Source organism: Pongo abelii, chromosome 14 (assembly GCF_028885655.2).
Source record: "Pongo abelii isolate AG06213 chromosome 14, NHGRI_mPonAbe1-v2.0_pri, whole genome shotgun sequence".
NCBI classification, from domain to species: domain Eukaryota; kingdom Metazoa; phylum Chordata; class Mammalia; order Primates; family Hominidae; genus Pongo; species Pongo abelii.
The window spans coordinates 29,250,884-29,270,930 of NC_071999.2; the positions used below are offsets into that span (position 1 = coordinate 29,250,884).

The 20,047-nt window shown below is 44.4% G+C and overlaps 2 protein-coding genes across 5 annotated transcripts in view; both read right to left on the minus strand.

The window, feature by feature from the left end:
* The window catches only part of LOC129047184 (uncharacterized), a 608,921-nt gene that overhangs the window by 67,510 nt on the left and 521,364 nt on the right, over positions 1-20,047 (minus strand). The window lies entirely within an intron of this gene.
* The window catches only part of LOC129049650 (VPS10 domain-containing receptor SorCS3-like), a 222,649-nt gene that overhangs the window by 36,475 nt on the left and 166,127 nt on the right, over positions 1-20,047 (minus strand). For 3 of the 4 annotated variants that reach the window (XR_010136663.1, XR_010136664.1, XM_063714783.1), the window contains exon 2: positions 6,136-6,280. Coding sequence is in view for 2 of the 4 variants with exons in the window: in XM_063714783.1 (XP_063570853.1) it covers positions 6,136-6,280 (145 nt within the window). In the remaining 2 variants the exon portion in view is untranslated. Of the gene's footprint in view, positions 1-6,135; positions 6,281-12,029; positions 13,580-20,047 lie in introns of those variants that run through there. The other variant, XM_054529514.2, reaches the window with a different exon arrangement.

The window sequence follows — 20,047 nt, forward strand, 5'->3', positions numbered from 1 at the left end:
TACAAGAGGGAGCTAAATGATGAGAACTCATGAACACAAAGAAGGAAACAACAGACACTGAGGCCTACTTGAGGGTGGAGGGTGGGAGAAGGAAGAGGTGCAGAAAAAACAACTATTGAGGCCGGGCACAGTGGCTCACACCTGTAATCTCAGCACTTTGGGAGGCCAAGGCGGGTAGATCACCTGAGGTCAGGAGTTTGAGACCAGCCTGGCCAACATGGTGAAACCCCATCTCTACTAAAAATACAAAAATTAGCCAGGCATGGTGGCACATGCCTGCAATCCTAGCTACTCAGGAGGCTGAGGCTTGAACCCAGGAGGCAGAGGTTGCAGTGAGCCAAGATTGCACCACTGCACTCCAGCCTGGGTGACAGAGTGAGACTCCGTCTCAGATAATAATAATAATAATAACTATTGAGTACTAGGCTTAGTATCTGGGTGATGAAATAATCTGTACAACAAACCCCTATGACATGAGTTTACCTATATAACAAACCTGAACACACACCCCGAACCTAAAATATAAGTTAAAACAAAACAACCAAAAAACAAGGTTAAAAAAATTAGGATCTCAGCATTAATATTATAAACAATGATACTGTACCAACCTAGCATACAGTGCTCAATTCCTTTTTCTGTAAAGGTAATATTCTTTTTTTTTTTTTTTTGAGACAGAGTCTTGCTCTGTCGCCCAGGCTGGAGTGCAGTGGCACGATCTCGGCTCACTGCAAGCTCCGCCTCCCGGGTTCACGCCATTCTCCTGCCTCAGCCTCCCGAGTAGCTGGGACTACAGGCGCCCACCACCACGCCCAGCTAATTTTTTGTATTTTTAGTAGAGACGGAGTTTCACCGTGTTAGCCAGGACGGTCTCCAACTCCTGACCTCGTGATCTGTCCACCTCGGCCTCCCAAAGTGCTGGGATTACAGGCGTGAGCCACCGCGCCCGGCCCTGTAAAGGTAATATTCTATTTAAAATTTACCTTGGCAAAGCCAACAAAAATTTATCAAAAATTTATATGAAGTAATTTTCCTTTAAGGCAAACCAACCTGAAGAAATGCAGTAACTTGACAAAGCTCAAGTTATCACTGTAATGAAGTTTTTGCTAGCTAAAACGCCCACCTGAAATGAATGAGTCATTCAAAACTGAGTAACTGTAAACATTCCTAACTAGCTTTGAAGACCTCATTTCAAATATTGAAGAAAACTGCCTTATGACTTTGAAATTCACTATTTCAAATGGTATGCTGATAATCACATAGAAAGATTACATATGCCTGATAGTGATGACATAAGTATTGCTCATTCCTTTGATCAGCACATTATTTCAAGATTTTTCTGGGGGAAAAAAACATTATAACTTTAAACATTCTTGAAAATTTAGATATATAAAATTAAAAATTCACCACCAGTTTCCTCTAAATAGTGAGCTTTTGTAAGTATTTAATATTTAACTTAAAAGGATATGAGGCTATTTATACAAAATGTCCAGGGAAATCTATGGAAATACAAAGTAAATTTGTGGTTCCTTAGGGGTGGGGGGAGGAAGGGATGGGAGATGATAGCTAGAGTATAATATTTCTTTTGGAGGCGATGAAAATGTTCCAAAATTGACTGTGATAATAGTTGCACAACTCTATGAATATATTAAAAATCACTGAACTGTATACTTTAGATGGCTGAATTATGCACTAAAACCTTCAAAACATTTGAAAGGAGATAAGATTGTACACTTCAGGAAAAGGAGATCTTGTTAGGTGGACACATACATAATCTTACATATGTATATAAACATTGAATCCCATTAATTACTATTCATTTCTAGAGGATGAAGGAAGTTATTATCCTCATTGTTAAGGTCCTAGAAAATCAGTCCCTGGTAGAAAAAGACCACTTCATAATTCTCCATCATGATGGTAATCTGAATTCATTGACTTCAATAATGAAAGACTTAAGAAACCTACCACAGACTTCAGATCAAACACTGGTGGGATTTTCAGTGTCAAGAACAAGAACAAGGTTTGGTGAGACATCTATATACATAGCACAGTCCCTCCCAAAAATTCAACGAATTGGCCAGAATTTGGAGTTCTCATGTAGTGCATTCCCCTGGGGGTGCTAAGGCCACAGTGGACCCCAGAGGGGACCTCACTCCTGCTTTCTAGGCATTTCCCCAGACCCACCCTCTTTCTTCAGTCACGTCAATTCCATTCCAGTAACCTTGGCCCATAGAATTCCTGTCCTGAATGACAGCATGCCGCCCCTCACTGCCCTCCCTTCCTCTGCTTCAAACTCCCACTCCTAGTCAAACGCCAGCTGCCCAGAAAGGCAAGCGCAGAGCAACTGCTATAATCCAGAGGGTTTCAAACCAAAACCGGCTTAGGGTTGAGGAAAGTAGGGGAGAGAACTCTGTTCCAGAGAGGACAGGCCTGCCAAGGGGTACAACAAGGTAAGTCAGACAGCCCTGAGTCAGCAGACTAGTCTGAGCCTCATCTATCCCATGTGGTCCCTTCTTTTCCAAAAGCTCAATTTAGGGGCAAAGGAACTGGGATAAATTCTCCATGCCCCTGACTCTAACAAAACCATTAACCTTTTCTCCAGAAAAATTATATTAAAAAACAAATTATTTATCCTTTTATAAAAATATTCCTTTGAATAGCTTCACTAACTTTTAGCAAACATTCATGGCCAAGATAAAAGGCCTTATTTTTAAAAATCAATATTGTCATAAAACTTGAGTTCGGTAACATTAAAGTGCTAAAATAACATGGCTTGACGTTGTCTAAAATCCTTAAACCATAATGCTAAGAAGCTTTACAATCATTTTTTTTTTTTTTTTTTTTTTTTTGAGATGGAGTCTTGCTCTGTCACCCAGGCTAGAGTGCAGTGGTGCGATTTGGGCTCATTGCAATCTCTGCCTCCTGGACTCAAGTGATTCTTGTGCCTCAGTCTCTCGAGTAGCTGGGACTACAGGCAAGCACCACCACGCCCGGCTAATTTTTGTATTTTTGGTAGAGATGGGGTTTTGCCATGTTGGCCAGGCTGGTCTCAAACTCCTGGCCTCAAGTGATCCACCCACCTTGGCCTCCCAAAGTGCTGGGATTACAGGTGTTAGCCACTGCATCTGGCCTATAATCAATTTTTTAATGAACTACAAGTCACTGATAACCATTAGTAATTCCTATTTAAACACAGAGTCAAGGTGAACCAAATACTCAAAGGCCATTTTAAAGAACGTCAAGGACCACATTTTAATTTCTTAGACCCTAACCAGTGCATGCGGAAACTTACACTCACAGTATAAGCCATGAACTCAGAAATTATATGAATTTTAATGTATTTCAACTAATTCAATTATATACTTATATAAAGCTTTAAATACAATAGTTGGTAACTGCCTACTTTATTCCTCACCAACCCACTGTACATCCTCAACTTACTCTGCCTCTCTCAAAACAGTACAGATGAAACTGCACAGCAGGCAGCTACTCGGAATCCCTCTGACTAATAATACAATCAGTCTGGGTCAGCTTTCAGTCTTGATTACAGAACAGGTAGTAAAGCTCCATTATCAGTGCTCTTAAAAATCTTTACCTTCCAGCTGGGCATGGTGGTTCATGCCTGTAATTCCAGCATTTTGGGAGGCTGAGGCAGGTGGATCGCCTGAGGTCAGTAGTTTGAGACCAGCCTGGCCAACATGGCGAAGCCCCGTCTCTATTAAAAATACAAAAATTAGCTGGGCAGGCGCCTGTAATCCCAGCTACCTGGGAGGCTGAAGCAGGAGAATCACTTGAACCCAGGAGGCGGAGGGTGCAGTTAGCCAAGATCATACCACTGCACTCCAGCCTGGGGGACAGAGCGACTCCGTCTCCAAAGAAAAAAAAAAAAAAAAAAAAAAAAAAAACTTTACCTTCCATTAAAACAAAAGAATTTAGAGAAAAACAAAGGCCTCTATTTTTTTTCTCCCAGTCTTAAGCATGCACAAATGGATAACAAAATTAAAGGAATTAATAGAAATTAAGCAAAAATACAACTTGAAAACACACTAAAGTTTAAAAAGAAAAGTAGCTCTTCAAATCCCATATCCTTATACAGTACATATCTTTTAGAAAATCATCTTTTTGAAAGCAATTCAATAGAAACACATATGAGAAGGTGTGAAGAAATGGAACTACATGAGCAGTGCAGGATTCCAAATGGTTTAGGTAAATTCACAGAGTTGTGCAACCATCACCCCAAAATGAAACCCCATCCACATTCACAGTCATTCCCCATTTCCCCCCAACCTTTTCTCTCTTCCTCAGCCCCAGGAACCACTAATCTACCTCATAACTCTATAAATTTGCCTCTTCTGGATACTTCATATAAATGGAATCATGTACTGTGAGGCCTTTTGTGACTGGCTTCTTCCACTTAGCATAATGCTTTCAAGTCTCATCCATGTTGTAGAATGTGTCAATATTTCATCCCTTTTTATGGCCCAATAATATTCCACTGTATGGATATACTTCATCTTATTTATTCATTCATCAGCTGATGGACATTTAGATTATTTCTACTTTGGGGCTATTCATAATAATGCTGCTGTGAAATATATGTGTACAAGTTTTTGTGTGGACGTAGGTTTTCATTTCTCTTGGGGAGATATACCCAGGAGTAGAATGGCTAGGTCATATGGTAACTTTACATTGAACCTTTTGAAGAACTATCAAACTGTTTCCCAAGGCAGCTCCATCATTTTTACTGTTTTCCAAAGCAGCTCCATCGTTTTTCATCCCCATCAGCAATGCATGAGGGTACCAAGTTCTCTAAATCATTGCCAATACTTGTTATTTGTCTTTTTGATTGGAGCCACCCTAGTTTGTGAAGTGGTAACTCACTGTGGCTGATGCTCTGTATCTTAAACGAAGCCCACACATTCTGAAATGGGGACTCAGCTACTCTTCCAAGTTACACTTTTAAGTATAAAATATGCCCAACTGTCATTCTTAAAACCCAAAATAAAGCTGCATAATCTAACACTCCTTTAATAAGTGAAAATTCCACCTCCATATAATATGCACCATTATTATACCCCAATAATGTCCAACAGCCTGACCTTTCTAAATAAAGATGTCAGGCTAAGTCGTTTGTACAAGTGTTAGTGCAGTAGTGGAATACTTAAACATATAACAACAAAGTTTTTGTCTTCCAAAAAAGAACACTGGATTGGAACTCAGGTTTGTCAATAATCTATGTGTAACCTGATAAATCACTGAACTTCTCTACACCCAAGCATGGTGTTCTGAGCAGCTCACAGAACTACATCCTCTGAAGTCTCTCCCAGATACAAAGTTGTTTAAGCCTGAAAGTTTAATGAAATTTGAAAATGTACGAACACCCGTGCTAAAGAACTAGCTTTGCACAGCAGAAAAAAATTTTACCCTTAGTAGTCAGATGGGCTGGGTTCAATTTCCAGCCCTGCCATTTAGGAGCTGTATGACGATAGGTACATTATTTAGCATCTCTATATTCCAGTCTCCTGGCCTGCTTCAAGAAGTTATGAAGATTCACTAAGCTGCTATAGTTAGGGTGTGTGACATAGCGGCCAGCAAAAGTAGACATTTAAACGCTAGCTTCTGTCCATCTTTCTGCTAACTCTGGGCAAAGTTTCCCAGCAAATGAAGACCTTTTAACAATTGTCGTGGACCACTGAGAACTGAATGTGAGTCCTTGTGACTTGTGGGATTCCCTTATGAAGCACGTCCCCCATAGTATGGTCTAAAAATTGCTAAAGAGGGCTATCAACTGGCTTAAAACAAGGCTAGAAGGGGGTTCCGGGAAGGTAGCCCAGGGATGAAAAGAGCAGAGACCGCATTTTTGTCGGTGACATTAGAGTGAAAACTTCTCAGGGCTCAGAGGCAGGCTGGGCGCAGAACGGATGCGCAGGAGAGGACGGTGAGGGCTGCATTCGCATGACCCTACTGGAAGCGCGGGGCTGCACCGCGGGCTAGTGGGGTGGGGAGGGGGCAGGCGAAGGCTCTGGGGGAGATGGATGGGGGCCGGCCAGGTGCGCGGCCAAGCCCCGCGCACGAGGACGAGCCCCTTCCCAGCTGTGACTCCACCGCCTTCCGCGCGAGCCGGCCGCCTTCTCCTACCTGATCTGGTTGTCGCGGAATTTGTTGAGATGCGGTTGGTTGAGGTAAATGGTGCGGGCGGGTGCCTCCAGCTGGTCTCCAACAGACGTGGCCCGGGACATCTCATCCTCTGCCTTCTTATAGCCCAAAGAAGAACGAACAGGTCCTGCAGAGACAGGGCGCAGGCAGAGAATACGACACAAAGAAGTCAACCGCCAGGCGGGAGGCTGCGAGCGCGGGCCGCGGGCGGGCGGCCACCGGCGGGGAAGGATGCTCGGGTGAGGCGGGCGCCGCCTATGTACCTTGGCTCCCCCTGGAGACGCCGCCGCCGCCCCCGCCGCAGCCACGGCCGGCCCCGCCCCCGGCCCCGCCCACGCCCACGTCCACGCCCCGCGCCGCCCCCGGCGCTTGTGGAGCGAGCCCCGCCCCGGGAGAGCGGCCCCCAGCTCCTGCGCTCCCTCCCTGCAGGGACCGGGCCGGGCTGGACGCCCAAGATGCTTGCCGGGCCGGGGAGGGCGACCGCGCGGGGACGGCGGGGGCGCCAAGGCCAGCGGCACCCCCAGCCATCTGGCCGAGCGTACCCTCTAGTCCCGGGAACTGAGCTCTGGAACTGGGTTTTCTGGGATCCTTTGATCTTCCTTAGGAACAGAGACAGCAGCAATGGGAATGCGCCCTGCAAGCAGCCACCGCAGAAGGAGATGGCGAAAGCACACCTCTGGGCGCTAGAAATGGGCTTCCCAGACCCCAGGGTGAAGAGCTCGCTCCCACCATTGTCTGCAAGGGATCCGCTGCTCTTCTCCCTACACGCACTTGGAGACCTGAGGGCAGTAGCTGTCCCAACCCCAGCTCTGGACCAGCGCGCGAGCTTTCGTTTTATTGCTTAAATTACCGTTTCTGTGGTTACGTGGCAAGCCAGCCTAGCTCAAGATTTGATTTCAGTCCTATGGGTCAAGACTTTTTGGGTGGACCCAAACCCCTGCCCCCCAATAACCTTCACTTGAGACGTTCCAGCCTAAACCTAGAGAAGGATCCAGTTATTACTGAAACTGGTACCCGCACGTAGATCTTCACCTCATCTCCAACTCCAAGGCAGCATCCCTTGTTAGAAGGGGCTGCCCAGCTTGAGAAGTGACCTTCAGAGGAGAGGCGTCTGAGGTAAAAGATCACAGAAAAATTAATACTCTACAGATGAAGCCTTATTTTGTTTTTCTTAAATATACATTCGTCCTCTAATACCTGCCACGCTTTCCAACTATCAAAGAAACGGACGTTGCACATCATTAAAAAACTGACATCTTGGCCGGGCACGGTGGCTCACGCCTGTAATCCCAGCACTTTGGGAGGCCAAGGCGGCCGGATCACGAGGTCAGGAGATCGAGACCATCCTGGCTAACACGGTGAAACCCCATCTCTACTAAAAATACAAAAAATTAGCCGGGCAAGGTGGAGGGCGCCTGTAGGCCCAGCTACGCGGGAAGCTGAGGCAGGAGAATGGCGAGAACCCCGGGGGTTGGAGCCTGCAGTGAGCTGAGATCGCGCCACTGCACTCCAGCCTGGGCGACAGCGAGACTCGTCTCAAAAAAAAAAACGAAAAAAAAACTAACATCTTACGCAAGTAAACCTTCACTTCCCTCTTACAAAGAATACTTTTCACTGTCATAGAGAAACACTTTTAAAGAGAAAGTTTTGGCTACATCATCTTTTTAAAGTGATTAGAAGGATGATAATCCTTATCCTAAGAAAGGGACAAGCGAAATGTAAACTGGTTTACTGAAAGCTGACATATTATTCTGAATATTAAGTAAGAGTTAAGTCTGAAGTGGGCTAAGGCTTCTCCCTTCTCCTAGATGGGGACGCCTAGTGGGTGCAGGCTCCGGGGCTCAAGCCAGGTCCCTGGTCACAGGTCAGGCACACTCCAGTTTTCCTCTTGCTTTTTGCGTGTGCCCACAGCACCCTGGCTATTCCTCACTCAGACAGGATCCCTCATCTCCTTCCCTCCAACCTCCCACTCTCTGGGGTCTTTCTGGCTCCATGGGACACTGCTTGGTCGTCTACTCAACAACAAGCGGCAGCAGAGAGCCAGAATCCCTTCTTCCAGACTGTCTGGCCCACCAGCTGGGGCTCCCGGACTTCAATCAGGGAAGGCCAGGTGTTGGAGCATTTGCTGATGTAAGACAGATGGAGAATATTTTTGAAGCTAGCCTATATGGAAGTACTGCTTTTCTCTCTGCCCACTTACCCTGCCTTGTCGTCCTCCACAGTACCAGATATCATCATTACCTGATTTTATTTATGGAGGCTCTGTCTCACTGCACCCAGGAGCCCAAGCTCCAGGACAGTAGGGACAGGCTGGGTTCACTGAACAGTGCATGGTCAAAGTGGTCCATTGCTCACCTAGTGGCTCTCAGTTCCCCTGTGCATTAGTATTACCAGTGCAACTTTCACAATGTGTTAGTTCCTGGGCCCTACCCTTTCAGATTCTGTGGTCACTGTGTTTTGTTTCTAAAGCTCACTAAGTGATGCTGATGAGCACCCAGTCAGGATCACTTGTTAGATGCCGCTGAGAACACAAAAACAAAAGATCAGGTTCCTGCCCTTGAAAATGTTCCCTCAATTAAGGCATGAAGGTGTAACCATGGTTACTTACCAGTGTGTGACTAAGAGTGGGCCCAAAGGTGCTAAGGAGGCTCAGAGGTCAGCAGCCTCTTTGTGCTGGGAGGGCAGGTGGTGGAATAGATTCTGAGTACAGACAGAAGAGCCTGGCAATGTGGGTGAGGTGTGGATTAGGAAAGGGAAGGGCATTGGAGGAAAGGGAAGGGCATTGTGGGCAAGGGCAAGAAGAGCTTAAGCAAAGGCCCAAGCAGACAAAATTGTATCAGGGCCAACTGAAAAAACAAATCAACCCTGAGGGTCCAAATTGGGAAAAAGCAGGAAAAAAGTTCACCAAAAAAATAGCCTGTGGCCAGACTGTGGATGACTATGCCAAGCAAAGAAGCTTGAACTTCATCCTGAAGGTCACAGGAGGTCGCAGGAAGTTTCTGAGCAGGAGAGAAGAGCATCTGACAGTGACGGCAAAGGGGCAACAGCAGGAGAGAATTTTTAGATAAGGGGACCAGGTAGGAAATTAATTCTACAATCTAGAAGCAAGATGATAAAAGCGTGAATTAAATGGAGGTTGGGATAAAAGGATGGACATGAGAAACATCTGAAGAGAAAACCCTGAGCTGGGCATGGTGGCTCATGCCTGTAGTCCCAACACTTTGGGAGGCCAAGTTGGGAGGATGCCTTGAGCCCAGGAGTTCGAGTCCAGCCTAGGCAACATAGCAAGACCTCAGCCCTACCAAAAAAAAAAAAAAAAAAAAAAAGAAAGAAAGAAAGAAAACTCTGCAAGATTTCTGGGGAGGTGAGGTTTAAATGTGTGCACCAGAAAAGGAAGAAACACGAGACCACTGAGGTTTGAAGAAGACTGGGACAGAAAAAAAAATTACTGATAGAAATAATAACCAGAACAATAACTTTTCCAAACAAGAATTTAGATGTTGGATAACAAATATTGGAGTGAAAAAAATTATTGACACGAGTAAATAGTGATGACAGAATGAAGTGGAATAATGTCTCCCACTTACCTACCTAGCATGCTTCAGGCCAACACAGCTTTCTATACCACAACAGGGAAAACCTTGGGATTTTCTTCCTGGGTAGAAATAGTTATACCACCCCGCACCTGTCCCTAAGATTCAGATAAATTTTTTCTACCTCAGTGGCCTCATCTCGACCTAACCCTGTATTAGAAAAAAAATATTTTCCAAAAAAATTTGTGGAAAATATATTGCCTAAGGAAACATTATACCATCTACAGCAAAGCACATTATGACTAAGGTTTCATGAGATAATTGTGAGTTAATGCATTTTGCAAATACTACCACAGAAAATGAGTATATGCTTACCCCTCCACCATTTAAACAGGCGCTGTGTCAGCAGAGAGTGGGAGTTCAATAAATATCTATTAGTTGAGAAAGAAACCAAAGGGAAGGGAAAGAACTGAGAGAACAAGAGTAAGCAAAGAGAAAAGCACTAAATTTGCCCCCACCCTGCAAAGTGGAAATGCAGACAAGACAGTGGAAGGTCAAGGCCGTGAGGGCAGAGACTTCCTCTTGTTCACAGCTCTATCCCTGGATAGAGTGCCCTGGATCATGCCTAGCACACAGTAGACAGTCTGAAAGAATATGTCAAATGAATACATAAGAGGCTAACGTAGTAGGTGCCTTTTAAAGGCACCTACCCAGCCGCTGAACCAGCTGCTCCCTTGTCTGTCTCCCTTGAACCAGACCTCTTTCCTCATACAAGCCAGGAAGCCCATCAGCTGGGTCATACCGTGCAATCCCATCTACTTGTTACAGCTCTTTGGACCAGGGATGGTTACTTGGTCCAGATTGGGCCACCAAGGGTCTCTCTTCTGGGAACTTTGACATGGGAACTAGTAGGGACCATTTCTGCATGTGGCTGGCCTATTAACATATACACACCAGGTCTCTAGATGGCCGTCTTCTACCCTCTGAGTGGACCAGGAGACAGAGAAAGGATTTTTTTTTTTTTTTTTTGAGATCGAGATGAGGCAGCAGTTTTTTGGGTCCTAGGTCCAGTCCTCTCCGAGATCCCAGCTGCATTAGGGGGTTTGGGTTCCATGAGCCACCACTGGATCATTCTATAAACTTCTCATAACCACGTATCTTAACTAGTATGGTAAAGCAGTATGCAGAGAACCTGTTTTTCCCTATAAGATGGAAAAGCAAGAAGGGTTAAAGAGGAGGGACAAATTCCTATTCATCTGTAGATCACCACCAGGTGCCCAGGATTTTAGATAATCTAGCACAGATGCTGTTAAATGCTACAACCCAGACCCAGGAGGCTGAATCTGGCAGAGGAAAGTCTTCACAGCAACATCTGGGCCAGTAGGTTTTGATGAAGCCCCAAAGTGGGTGGGAAGTGCAGGACTAATGAGATAAGCACCCCTGTCCTCCTCCTCCTGCCTTCAGAGTTTCTGCCCGGGGTTGGAGAAAGAACAGAATGTTAGGAAATGAAGAGAGATGGTAGAGAATGCCCACCAGAGACCAGCAATAAGAGGACAGGTGAAGAACAGGGAAGGGCAGAGGAGAGCAGATCAGTTACAGTAGATACACCAGTGACCCACAGAAGCATGAGGGGGTGGAAGGGGAGGGACACGCACTCAGCAGCTCACCTTCCGCCAGCTCTAGCTCTCTGGTTGATGTCTCCTCCATGCACTTTGTTCACTTCATTGTACAAAACGTATATTTTCATATTTTCAACCCTCTAACCACATGATTGGTCATGTTTTTCATTTTACTGAATGACTCAAATTCCTCATCGTTTCACTCACTTGGAATGTGTGTGTGGCAATAAGAATGTGGAAGTCACTTGTGAGGAAGCAAGGACAATGATGGACCTCACATTGTCAGGGGAGCAGGTAAAAGTGAGGACAACACCTAATTTCTATCCATTACATAAACAAATTCCATGGAGATGGTTTTGGGGAAGAAAATGAAAAATGCTGACAGGTTTTTGAAATTTGTTCCAATATATTAAATATTATAATAATATGTATGTATTTATTTATTTATGATAACTTTTATGTAACATACATAAATAAAAGCATAAACTAAATAGGTCAGGGAGTTAAGAACTTCAAATAAGGGAGTAAACACGAAAGAAGGGTTAACATAAGGGCAAATTATTATTGTTTCATTGCCTTAAGTAACACAGAAACAAAATCCTTCACTCCAAACTGCAGTATTTTCACCCTAACTTAATTCAAAATGTTTAAAACTCCAAAAGATGCTTGAGACACATCTAGTCCATTTCCCTGGCAAAGAAGTTTCACTATCTCAAAAAAAAAAAAAAAAAAAAAACAACTTCGGAAAGAAATACCTTCATCTTCCTTCCTACACCAGCCACACAGGCCACCCTCATCATCCTCCCAACGCCAGTCACACAGGCCACCCTCATCTTCCTCTTGACACCAGTCACACAGGCCACCCTCATCTTCTTCCCAATGCCAGTCACACAGGCCACCCTCATCTTCCTCCCAACGCCAGTCACACAGGCCACCCTCATCTTCCTCTTGACACCAGTCACACAGGCCACCCTCATCTTCCTCCCAATGCCAGTCACACAGGCCACCCTCATCTTCCTCCCAACGCCAGTCACACAGGCCGTCCCACGTCAGTCAGTCTGTAACTGTGCTCCATACGCACAGAATGAAAAGTCAAGGTGGAGTCAGACCCGGCTCGGACACTTGTGCAATAATATGTCTGGTCTTTGTCTTCAGTTTCTGTAAGGGAGCCTCTAAATCCCTGGAATTTCACAGTGATAGGAGCATCTTTGCTATTCATGGTGGGTCCCTCTGGGCGCTCCTGAGTTCCTGCTAAGATGATGACTCATGGTGGGTTGCTAGATGGTTTAAGAATGGGGTCCAGCCATCCCAGAAAGGCCAATCATGTGGTTAGAGGGTTGGGGGTTTCAGCCGGGTGATTCAGCCTGACCTTCCAACCTCTGGGGAGGGGAAAGGGGGATGGAGGTTGAATTCATGTGACCAATGATCCAATTAATAATGCCTACATAATGAAACCCCAATAAAAACTTGTGGACACTGAAACTCAGGGGAGCCTCCCAGGTTGGTGATTCACATCAATATGCCAGGAAGTGACACATCTTGAAGACACAGAAGCTTCATGTTCAGGACCTTCCCAGATCTCAACCTCTGTGTCTCCAATTGGCTGGTCCTGACTTGTATCCTTTGTAATAAAACTGTAACCATAAGTGTAGCATTTTTTCTGAGTTCTTTGAGGAGTAGTAGGAACCTTTGATTGTGTAGCCAGTTGGTCAGATGTGCAGGTGGTCTGGGAACCCCACAGCCTGCAGCTGGTTGTTGAAGCATGGACAGTCTTCTAGAGGACTGCGCCCTTAACCTGTAAAGTCTGACCTCACTCCAGGTAGTTGGTGTTAGAACTGCATTGCACACATTTCTCTGTGAACTCTAGAACGATAGAGCCAAAAGGGAAACCTTATTATGAGTCACAAAACCATATTAACTCAAATGAAAGATATGATTAGAAGCCAGATCTGCAGAAACTTGAATCCGATTCTCCTTTAATAGAACAGGCTGCTTCTTGTGAGCTTAGGTAAGCAGGCTACCATCTGAGCCTTGGTTTCTTCATCTGCAAAATAGAAATCGATTACATAAATCAAGGGTTGGCAAATTTTTCTGTAAAGTGTCAGTTGGTTAATATTTTAGGCTTTGTGGGCCACATATGGTCTCTGTCTCAAAGTCTCCTTCTTCTTTCCCCTCCTCCTCCTCCTCCTCTTCGTCTTCTTCTTCTTCTTCCTCTTCCTCTTCCTCTTCCTCTTTTTCTTCTTCTTCTTCTCCTTCTTCTCCTTCCTCACACATCTTTAAAAACGTAAAAACCAGTCTTACTTTACAGGCCATGGTTTGCTGAGCCCTTATATAAACGAAGTTCTTTTGCAGTTCACAACCTGATTATATCCCAACTCCCATCTCAAGGAAATAATCACTTAAATTTCTATTAGCTGAAATTTCCTGGTAAACATAGGTATTCAAACTGTTACTACATGAGTTAAGAAGTTGGTTATGTCTTTTTTCTAATGTTTTAGGTATTTGAAAAGTGTGTAAAGATAGTTTTCTCTTTGCCCCCAGAAAAATCTCTAGGAAAACAGCGCAGTCATTGCAAAGCCTTCATAACATGAAGCACGTGTGCATGCATGTACCCATACGTTCCGCCCCTCAAAAGAGTTTCAAGTTCAACTATGGCCTCTACCCCATATTTACAAAGATGTTTTATAATCCTTCAGAACACAGGCACATCAAAAGCAGTTCAGCCACTGGGGAAGCACTGGGCTGATTATTTCTCCTAATCAAACAGACACAATGAAAATGCTGTGTAAATGCAAAATGTGATTATTTTAGCCTTGGCAGACACATTTCGAAGGCCTTTTCAAGACCCTCCTTTGCACAAACCACATCTCTCCAAATATAGCATCTGCAATCCACTTCTACCCAAGAATTCAAAAGAAATAAACACAAAGGGAAAGCGACACTGATGGGTCAGGATTTCTTATTACTGCAAATACTTGTTGGTTTCTTTCTTTTTTTCAGATCAGAGAAGATGAAAAGAGAAGTAACAGGCCATGGATTCTTTATGATTTAAAATATTGTTGGGTATGGAATGCATTCAGTTATTGAGCACCTCCTAGATAGAAGGCATTTTGTGAAGTAGTGGGTAGGGAGAGGGGCATAAGCTTCCATTTTTACAGCAACAGAGAGCAAGAAATGTGGAAATTCAAAGCACAAAAGATGGCTGCCAGTCTCAATGGGGGTCAAAGAAACAGGGCGATTTCATTCAGGAAGCCATTTGAAGTAGGCTTATAAGAATGATTATGATTTGGCTGTGCAGAGAAAGAGCAGAGCATTGCAGGTGTAATTGTGTGTGAGCAGGGACACATGCTGGTGATACTTTATTTACAACTTAGTTGGCTCTAGCACAGTGGGTGAAAGTTGAGCCACTGTAATTTGAAGCCTTGTTTCCAATAAGTACAGCAATATACACTGGCTTCTGTTCCTCAAAACCCATTTTATACCTTAGATGTATTAAATTTATCCTGTAAATGAAATGAAGACAAATGTGATTTTAAGGAAATGTATTTCATATCTAAAACCAAAAAAAAGAAAAGCTATGTTTCAAACACTCAACTCAGAGTAATTTTTCATGTGGATTGGATTGGTCGAGGTTTAAAAATACGAGTCCAGTTACTTCTCCTTAGCAACTTCCTCTGTTGCTAGGATAGACATTCTCCATTGCTCCTAGGACCCCAACACTGGCCCAAGTTAGGGACACCAACTTTAAAATCTCATTGCTGATTCAATATGCATGAACACCATCTTTGAACAGCTAATCTAGGAGAGGCGCGATTTCCCTTGAAGTTGTGGTTTGCCTGTCCTAAGCATATTTTGTTTGTTTGTTTTTGTTTGTTTGAGATGGAGTCTCGCCCCGTTGCCGAGGCTGGAGTGCAATGGTGCAATCTCGGCTCACTGCAACCTCTGCCTCCCAGATTCAAGCAATTCTCCCACCTCAGCCTCCCAAGTAGCTGGGATTATAGGCACCCACCATCATGCCCGGCTAATTTTTGTATTTTTGTAGAGATGGGGTTTCACCATATTGGCCAGGCTGGTCTTGAACTCCTGACCTCAGGTGATCCACCCACCTCAGCCTCCCAAAGTGCTGGGATTACAGGCGTGAGCCACTGCATCCAGCCTTGTCCTAAGCATTTTGAAGACCCACACAGCTTGGCCAAAGGCACATGGCTTCACTGCAACCAACCCCATAGCCAGCCCACCTCCTCAGTGACATCAGTGACCCCTCTCCTGCTGCTCCTGAACCCCACCCATGATGACCTTCTTTCCTCAAGACGTCAGCTCTGTTCCTTCTCCAGAGACCTGGTACTTGCTTTTCCTTCACCTAGACTGTCATTCCCTAGTCTTTGCTAACTCACTTCTTCCTGTTACTCAGGCATCAGCTTAAATGTCACTTCCCCACAGAAGCACTTTGTGACCACGCCCTAGCTACAGCATTCCCCTTCTCACTTATTCCCTAACACCACACATTATTTCTTCCATGGCACATACCACTCCATAAAATGTGTGTGTTCATTTTCTGTCTTCCAACATTCTCTAGGAGCTCCAGGAGGGCAGGACCCATGCTCATCTTCATCACCTCTGTATCCCCAGGAAATGGGATGCAGAAGTCATTCAGTAAACATGTTTGATGAGTGAATCAAGCAAACACAAAATTTCACATTCTGTCTTAAGTGGACAGAGAAAAATTCAATTCTTTAAATTTAGTCTGCAACTAATCTGACCCACCTCCTAAGGCATCATCCTGTATAGATAGCTGGGAAAAAATTGAAATGTCCAGTTTTGTTTGCAGCTCAGTCCAATGTGAAAAGTTTAAGTAAGGGGTATTCAGTCTTCCTTGAATAAGGACGCTTTAGCTCCCAAATCACTTCATACTCCTCTGGCTTCTCTCTTGAAAATGGTGCTGGATCCATGGAGGGTAGAGATGGGGGCGTGGGGAATAGTTGGGATCCTTACACATAAATGCCTTCTGCCTCCTCTGGTCTGCAGAATGACATCCCTAGTCCCCTTGCTGGCATTTGGGTTATGTCTGTGACTGGTCTGGCTTGGCTTTGTCAAAGGGCATCTGTGTTCCCTAGATGGCTCTGCCTCACCTGGGCTCCCTCTGCAGAGACTACAGCATCTGCTGTGCTCTCTCTGCCACCTTCTGTCAGCCTCATTCCACAACCCTACCAAGCCAGGCCCCAGAGAGGCCCCAGGAGCTTTCAGATTAGCTCCCAGACCACATGGGAAGCACAAGTGGGCAGTTCAAGAAAACGGGACCTCCCTGTTGCTCCTCAGTATTATTGTCACTTATCCCACACACCTCATCTCTCCGACTGGGAAAACTTTCCCCAGGGAGAGAAACATCAAGGCGTATCTCATTACATTGCTTTCTTTCCTCCTCCTGCCTTCCACTCCATCTTCTGGAAATCAAAAACAGGCAAGTGTTTTAATGCACTTCCCTCATGCCATTCTTCCGGATTCCAAACACTGCTTAAAATTACAGTGGCTGGAATTGCAGGTGCACCCCAACACATGCAGCTTCTGCAGGGCATGGTGAGTGCACCTATAAATTCCAGCTACTCAGGAGGCTGAGGCAGGAGGATTGCTTGAGCCCAAGAGTTTAAGGCCAGCATGGGCAACATAGCAAGACCCTCATCTCAAAATCAAAAAACCTGCTCAGGTATCTCTTCTTCAATGTGGAAAATGTTGAGAGTCAAGCCATCCAACTCTTGTAAGTGTGAGATATTTATAATATAACTATATAATGCAGATTAATATATACAATTAAGTATTGTATGTATTACAAAGAAGAATTAGTCTACAAAGTCTCCTCATAAACAAAAGGCTGGCTTGCCTAATCCTGCTATTTTTGAAAGACAAACAATGAAAACGTCTTGATGTTTCTCTTGACATTCCTTCTAATCTTTCGTGGGGAGGTGGAGGCTCCAAGCAGATGGAAGTCAGCAGTCAAGTACAAGAGAAAAACACATTCATTTGCTTCAACTATCGCCTCAGTTTCTCATGCCAATCAGCCTGTCCTGTTTGCTTACAATCACTGGTCATATGAACCCAATGCTCTACTTCCATCAGCAGTCTTAACCCACTAAATACATGCAGTCAGATTTGAGCAAGTCACTACGGAGGCCAGCTCATTCACTTTTGTTCCCAACTCCACTGACACAAAATAGACTTCCCCAGTAGGATGGCTTTTCCTGACTCTCTTGTTGAGTTGACATTTTGTGTATCACGTTTTCTTCTCAGACACAGAAGTGAGAAAGTTTAAAATATGAGAAAATCTTTAAAAAGCAAGAGCACTGCCAAAGAGATGCATATGCAATCATCTGAATCCAAGGCCTCCACAACTGATCAGGGTTGCCAGGTCGATTTGTTGTCTTTGCCATGTCACTAAGGTGCCATAGACAAGTGTGATAAAAAGCACAACTATTGTTGAGCCTACCACTGTTCTAAGCATTCTGTATGTGTAAATCCATCCAATCCTCATAACAATCATATGAGGAGCATGCTTATTTTTACAGATAATTTTTTAAAGATAATAAAAATGGGGCAAGGAGTAATTAAGCAACCAGCTCAATGCCCACAGGTGCATTTTTTTTTGTTTGTTACTATAAGAATCATTAATATAACCCTTGTCTATATGATCATCGACATGACCTTTTACCTACATAAATCATCTATCTGACCTTTATATAAATGAGAGTGGCATTTCAAAGAGTTTCCTGAAATAGACAATAAAATATCTGTTGACTAACTGAATCTTTTATCTTTATTAGGTTTTGTGGGGTTGTTAAAAATAAAAGTATACTCCTAGAGTCTATGCATTAAAAAGAAATCCCAATAGCCATTCCAGACTCACAGGCTTTAGCGGTGGTAGCAGTGATGGTACCGGGTGCTTAAGCCAGGAAAAGCCAAGTCCCGAATACTAAAGATTAACATATTCTAGAGCAAGCTTGTCCAACTCGTGGCCCACAAGCCACATGCAGCCCAGAATGGCTTTGAACGTGGCCTTACACAAATTTGTAAACTTTCTTAAAACATGATGAGTTTTTGGGGGATTGTTTTCTTTTTTCAGCTCATCAGCTACCGTTAGTGTTAGTGTATTTTATGGGTGGCCCAAGACGGTCCTTCTCTTTCCAATGTGGCCCAGGGAAGCCAAAAGATTGGACACCCCTGTTTAAGATAGGAACATGTGTAAGAATTCAGTAAGTCAAGGAGGCAGGCAAAAAGGCTAAAGCAGACAGGAAGTCATTCCATCACCAGAAATTTTGGGCATTCTGTGTGCATAATGCAGAAGTTAAAAAACCCTCTCCCTGCCTTCAAAGCACCTGTAGTCTGGAGAGGAAACAGACCAATGTGGAAATAACTAAGACAGCTTCGAATGTGGAGTGTTTCCTTTCACCTGGACTTGCTTCCTCTCCGCCAGTTCTCTGCCTGCCTACTACTCACCCCTTAAGACACAGCCCAGGCTTTCTCTCCTCTGAGATGTCTTCCCTCGTCGCACACTCTCGGGTTGAGTTAGATCCCCCTCCTCTATGCATAGGGCCCCCAGGCACAGATGGGCAGACAGCAATTCCAGAAAGCACATTTCTTAGTCTCATACGACCAACGTAACCACGTGCAGTGGTCCAGTCTGTGCATTTTCCACATTAGAATTATTCTGCTTTTGTGTCTGCCTTCCCAGTTAACAAGATGTCCACTTGTGTAAGTGTGGACCGTGCCCTACTGATATTACCATTCTCAGCACCTGTGAGAGTGGAAGAAGTGGAGACAGTGAGAGCTATGGATGTTCAGAGTCTAAGAGAAAGACAAGTACTTCCAGCTGGGGAAAAGGGTGATTGGTTGGAGAGATTTAAGATGCCTTCCTCTGTAAAGTCAGCAGCTGGGATTCATCTAAAAGCTTCCAAAGCGGAGGGTAAAGATGGAGAAGAACATCCCGTGCAGTGAGACAAAGCCGTGAGCACATATGCTGCAACATGAACAGCTATGGTCTGGACTTCCCAGAGTGCCCCCTCCTTTGAGTTTGTGCTCTCCTCCACCCCATAGCCAGATAGACACACAATAAAGACAAACCCTCCTAGCTCTGCTTCCCTGCATGACACTTCTCTGAAGAGGAGCGCAAAGAGTAGAGAATGGAAAAACTATATTGATAGACCAACTATAACAAGCCAAAATGATCTAGTAGTGGAAACTTGTACAAAATTACAAGAAAGTAGAATAAGATGTGTTATAACAGATACAAATCAGGTAAGGTGTTCCCACAAAGGAAGGGTCTCTAATTATGAGTCAGAGGGTCTGGGATGCCAAGGGGGCAGCAATTGACCTCAGAGGCAGATCAAAGGAATGAACGAATGGAGTCTGGCAGGTGACTGCTTGGCAGGGATAGGAAAGACAAGAGGCCTGGCATTCCTGGCACTCTTCCTGAATTTATTGAGTTTCTAGCTGCCTAAATTATTAGCTCTCCCCTTGAATGAAAGGCTTTTAATATCAATGAGCTATGAAATGAAATGTATAAGTTAATACAACCAAATATACTACCTGTACAGTGTGATATCCTTATGACCCATAATTCCGTGAAGATAAGGTATTATAGGCCTAAGTAATAAAAGCATTGTGCTGCTCCTGGGCAGAGCTCACCATTCTGCCAAAGGCACTGCTTACAAATGAGCCAAGTATTACAGAACCCTCATGGAACTGTGCCAAGCT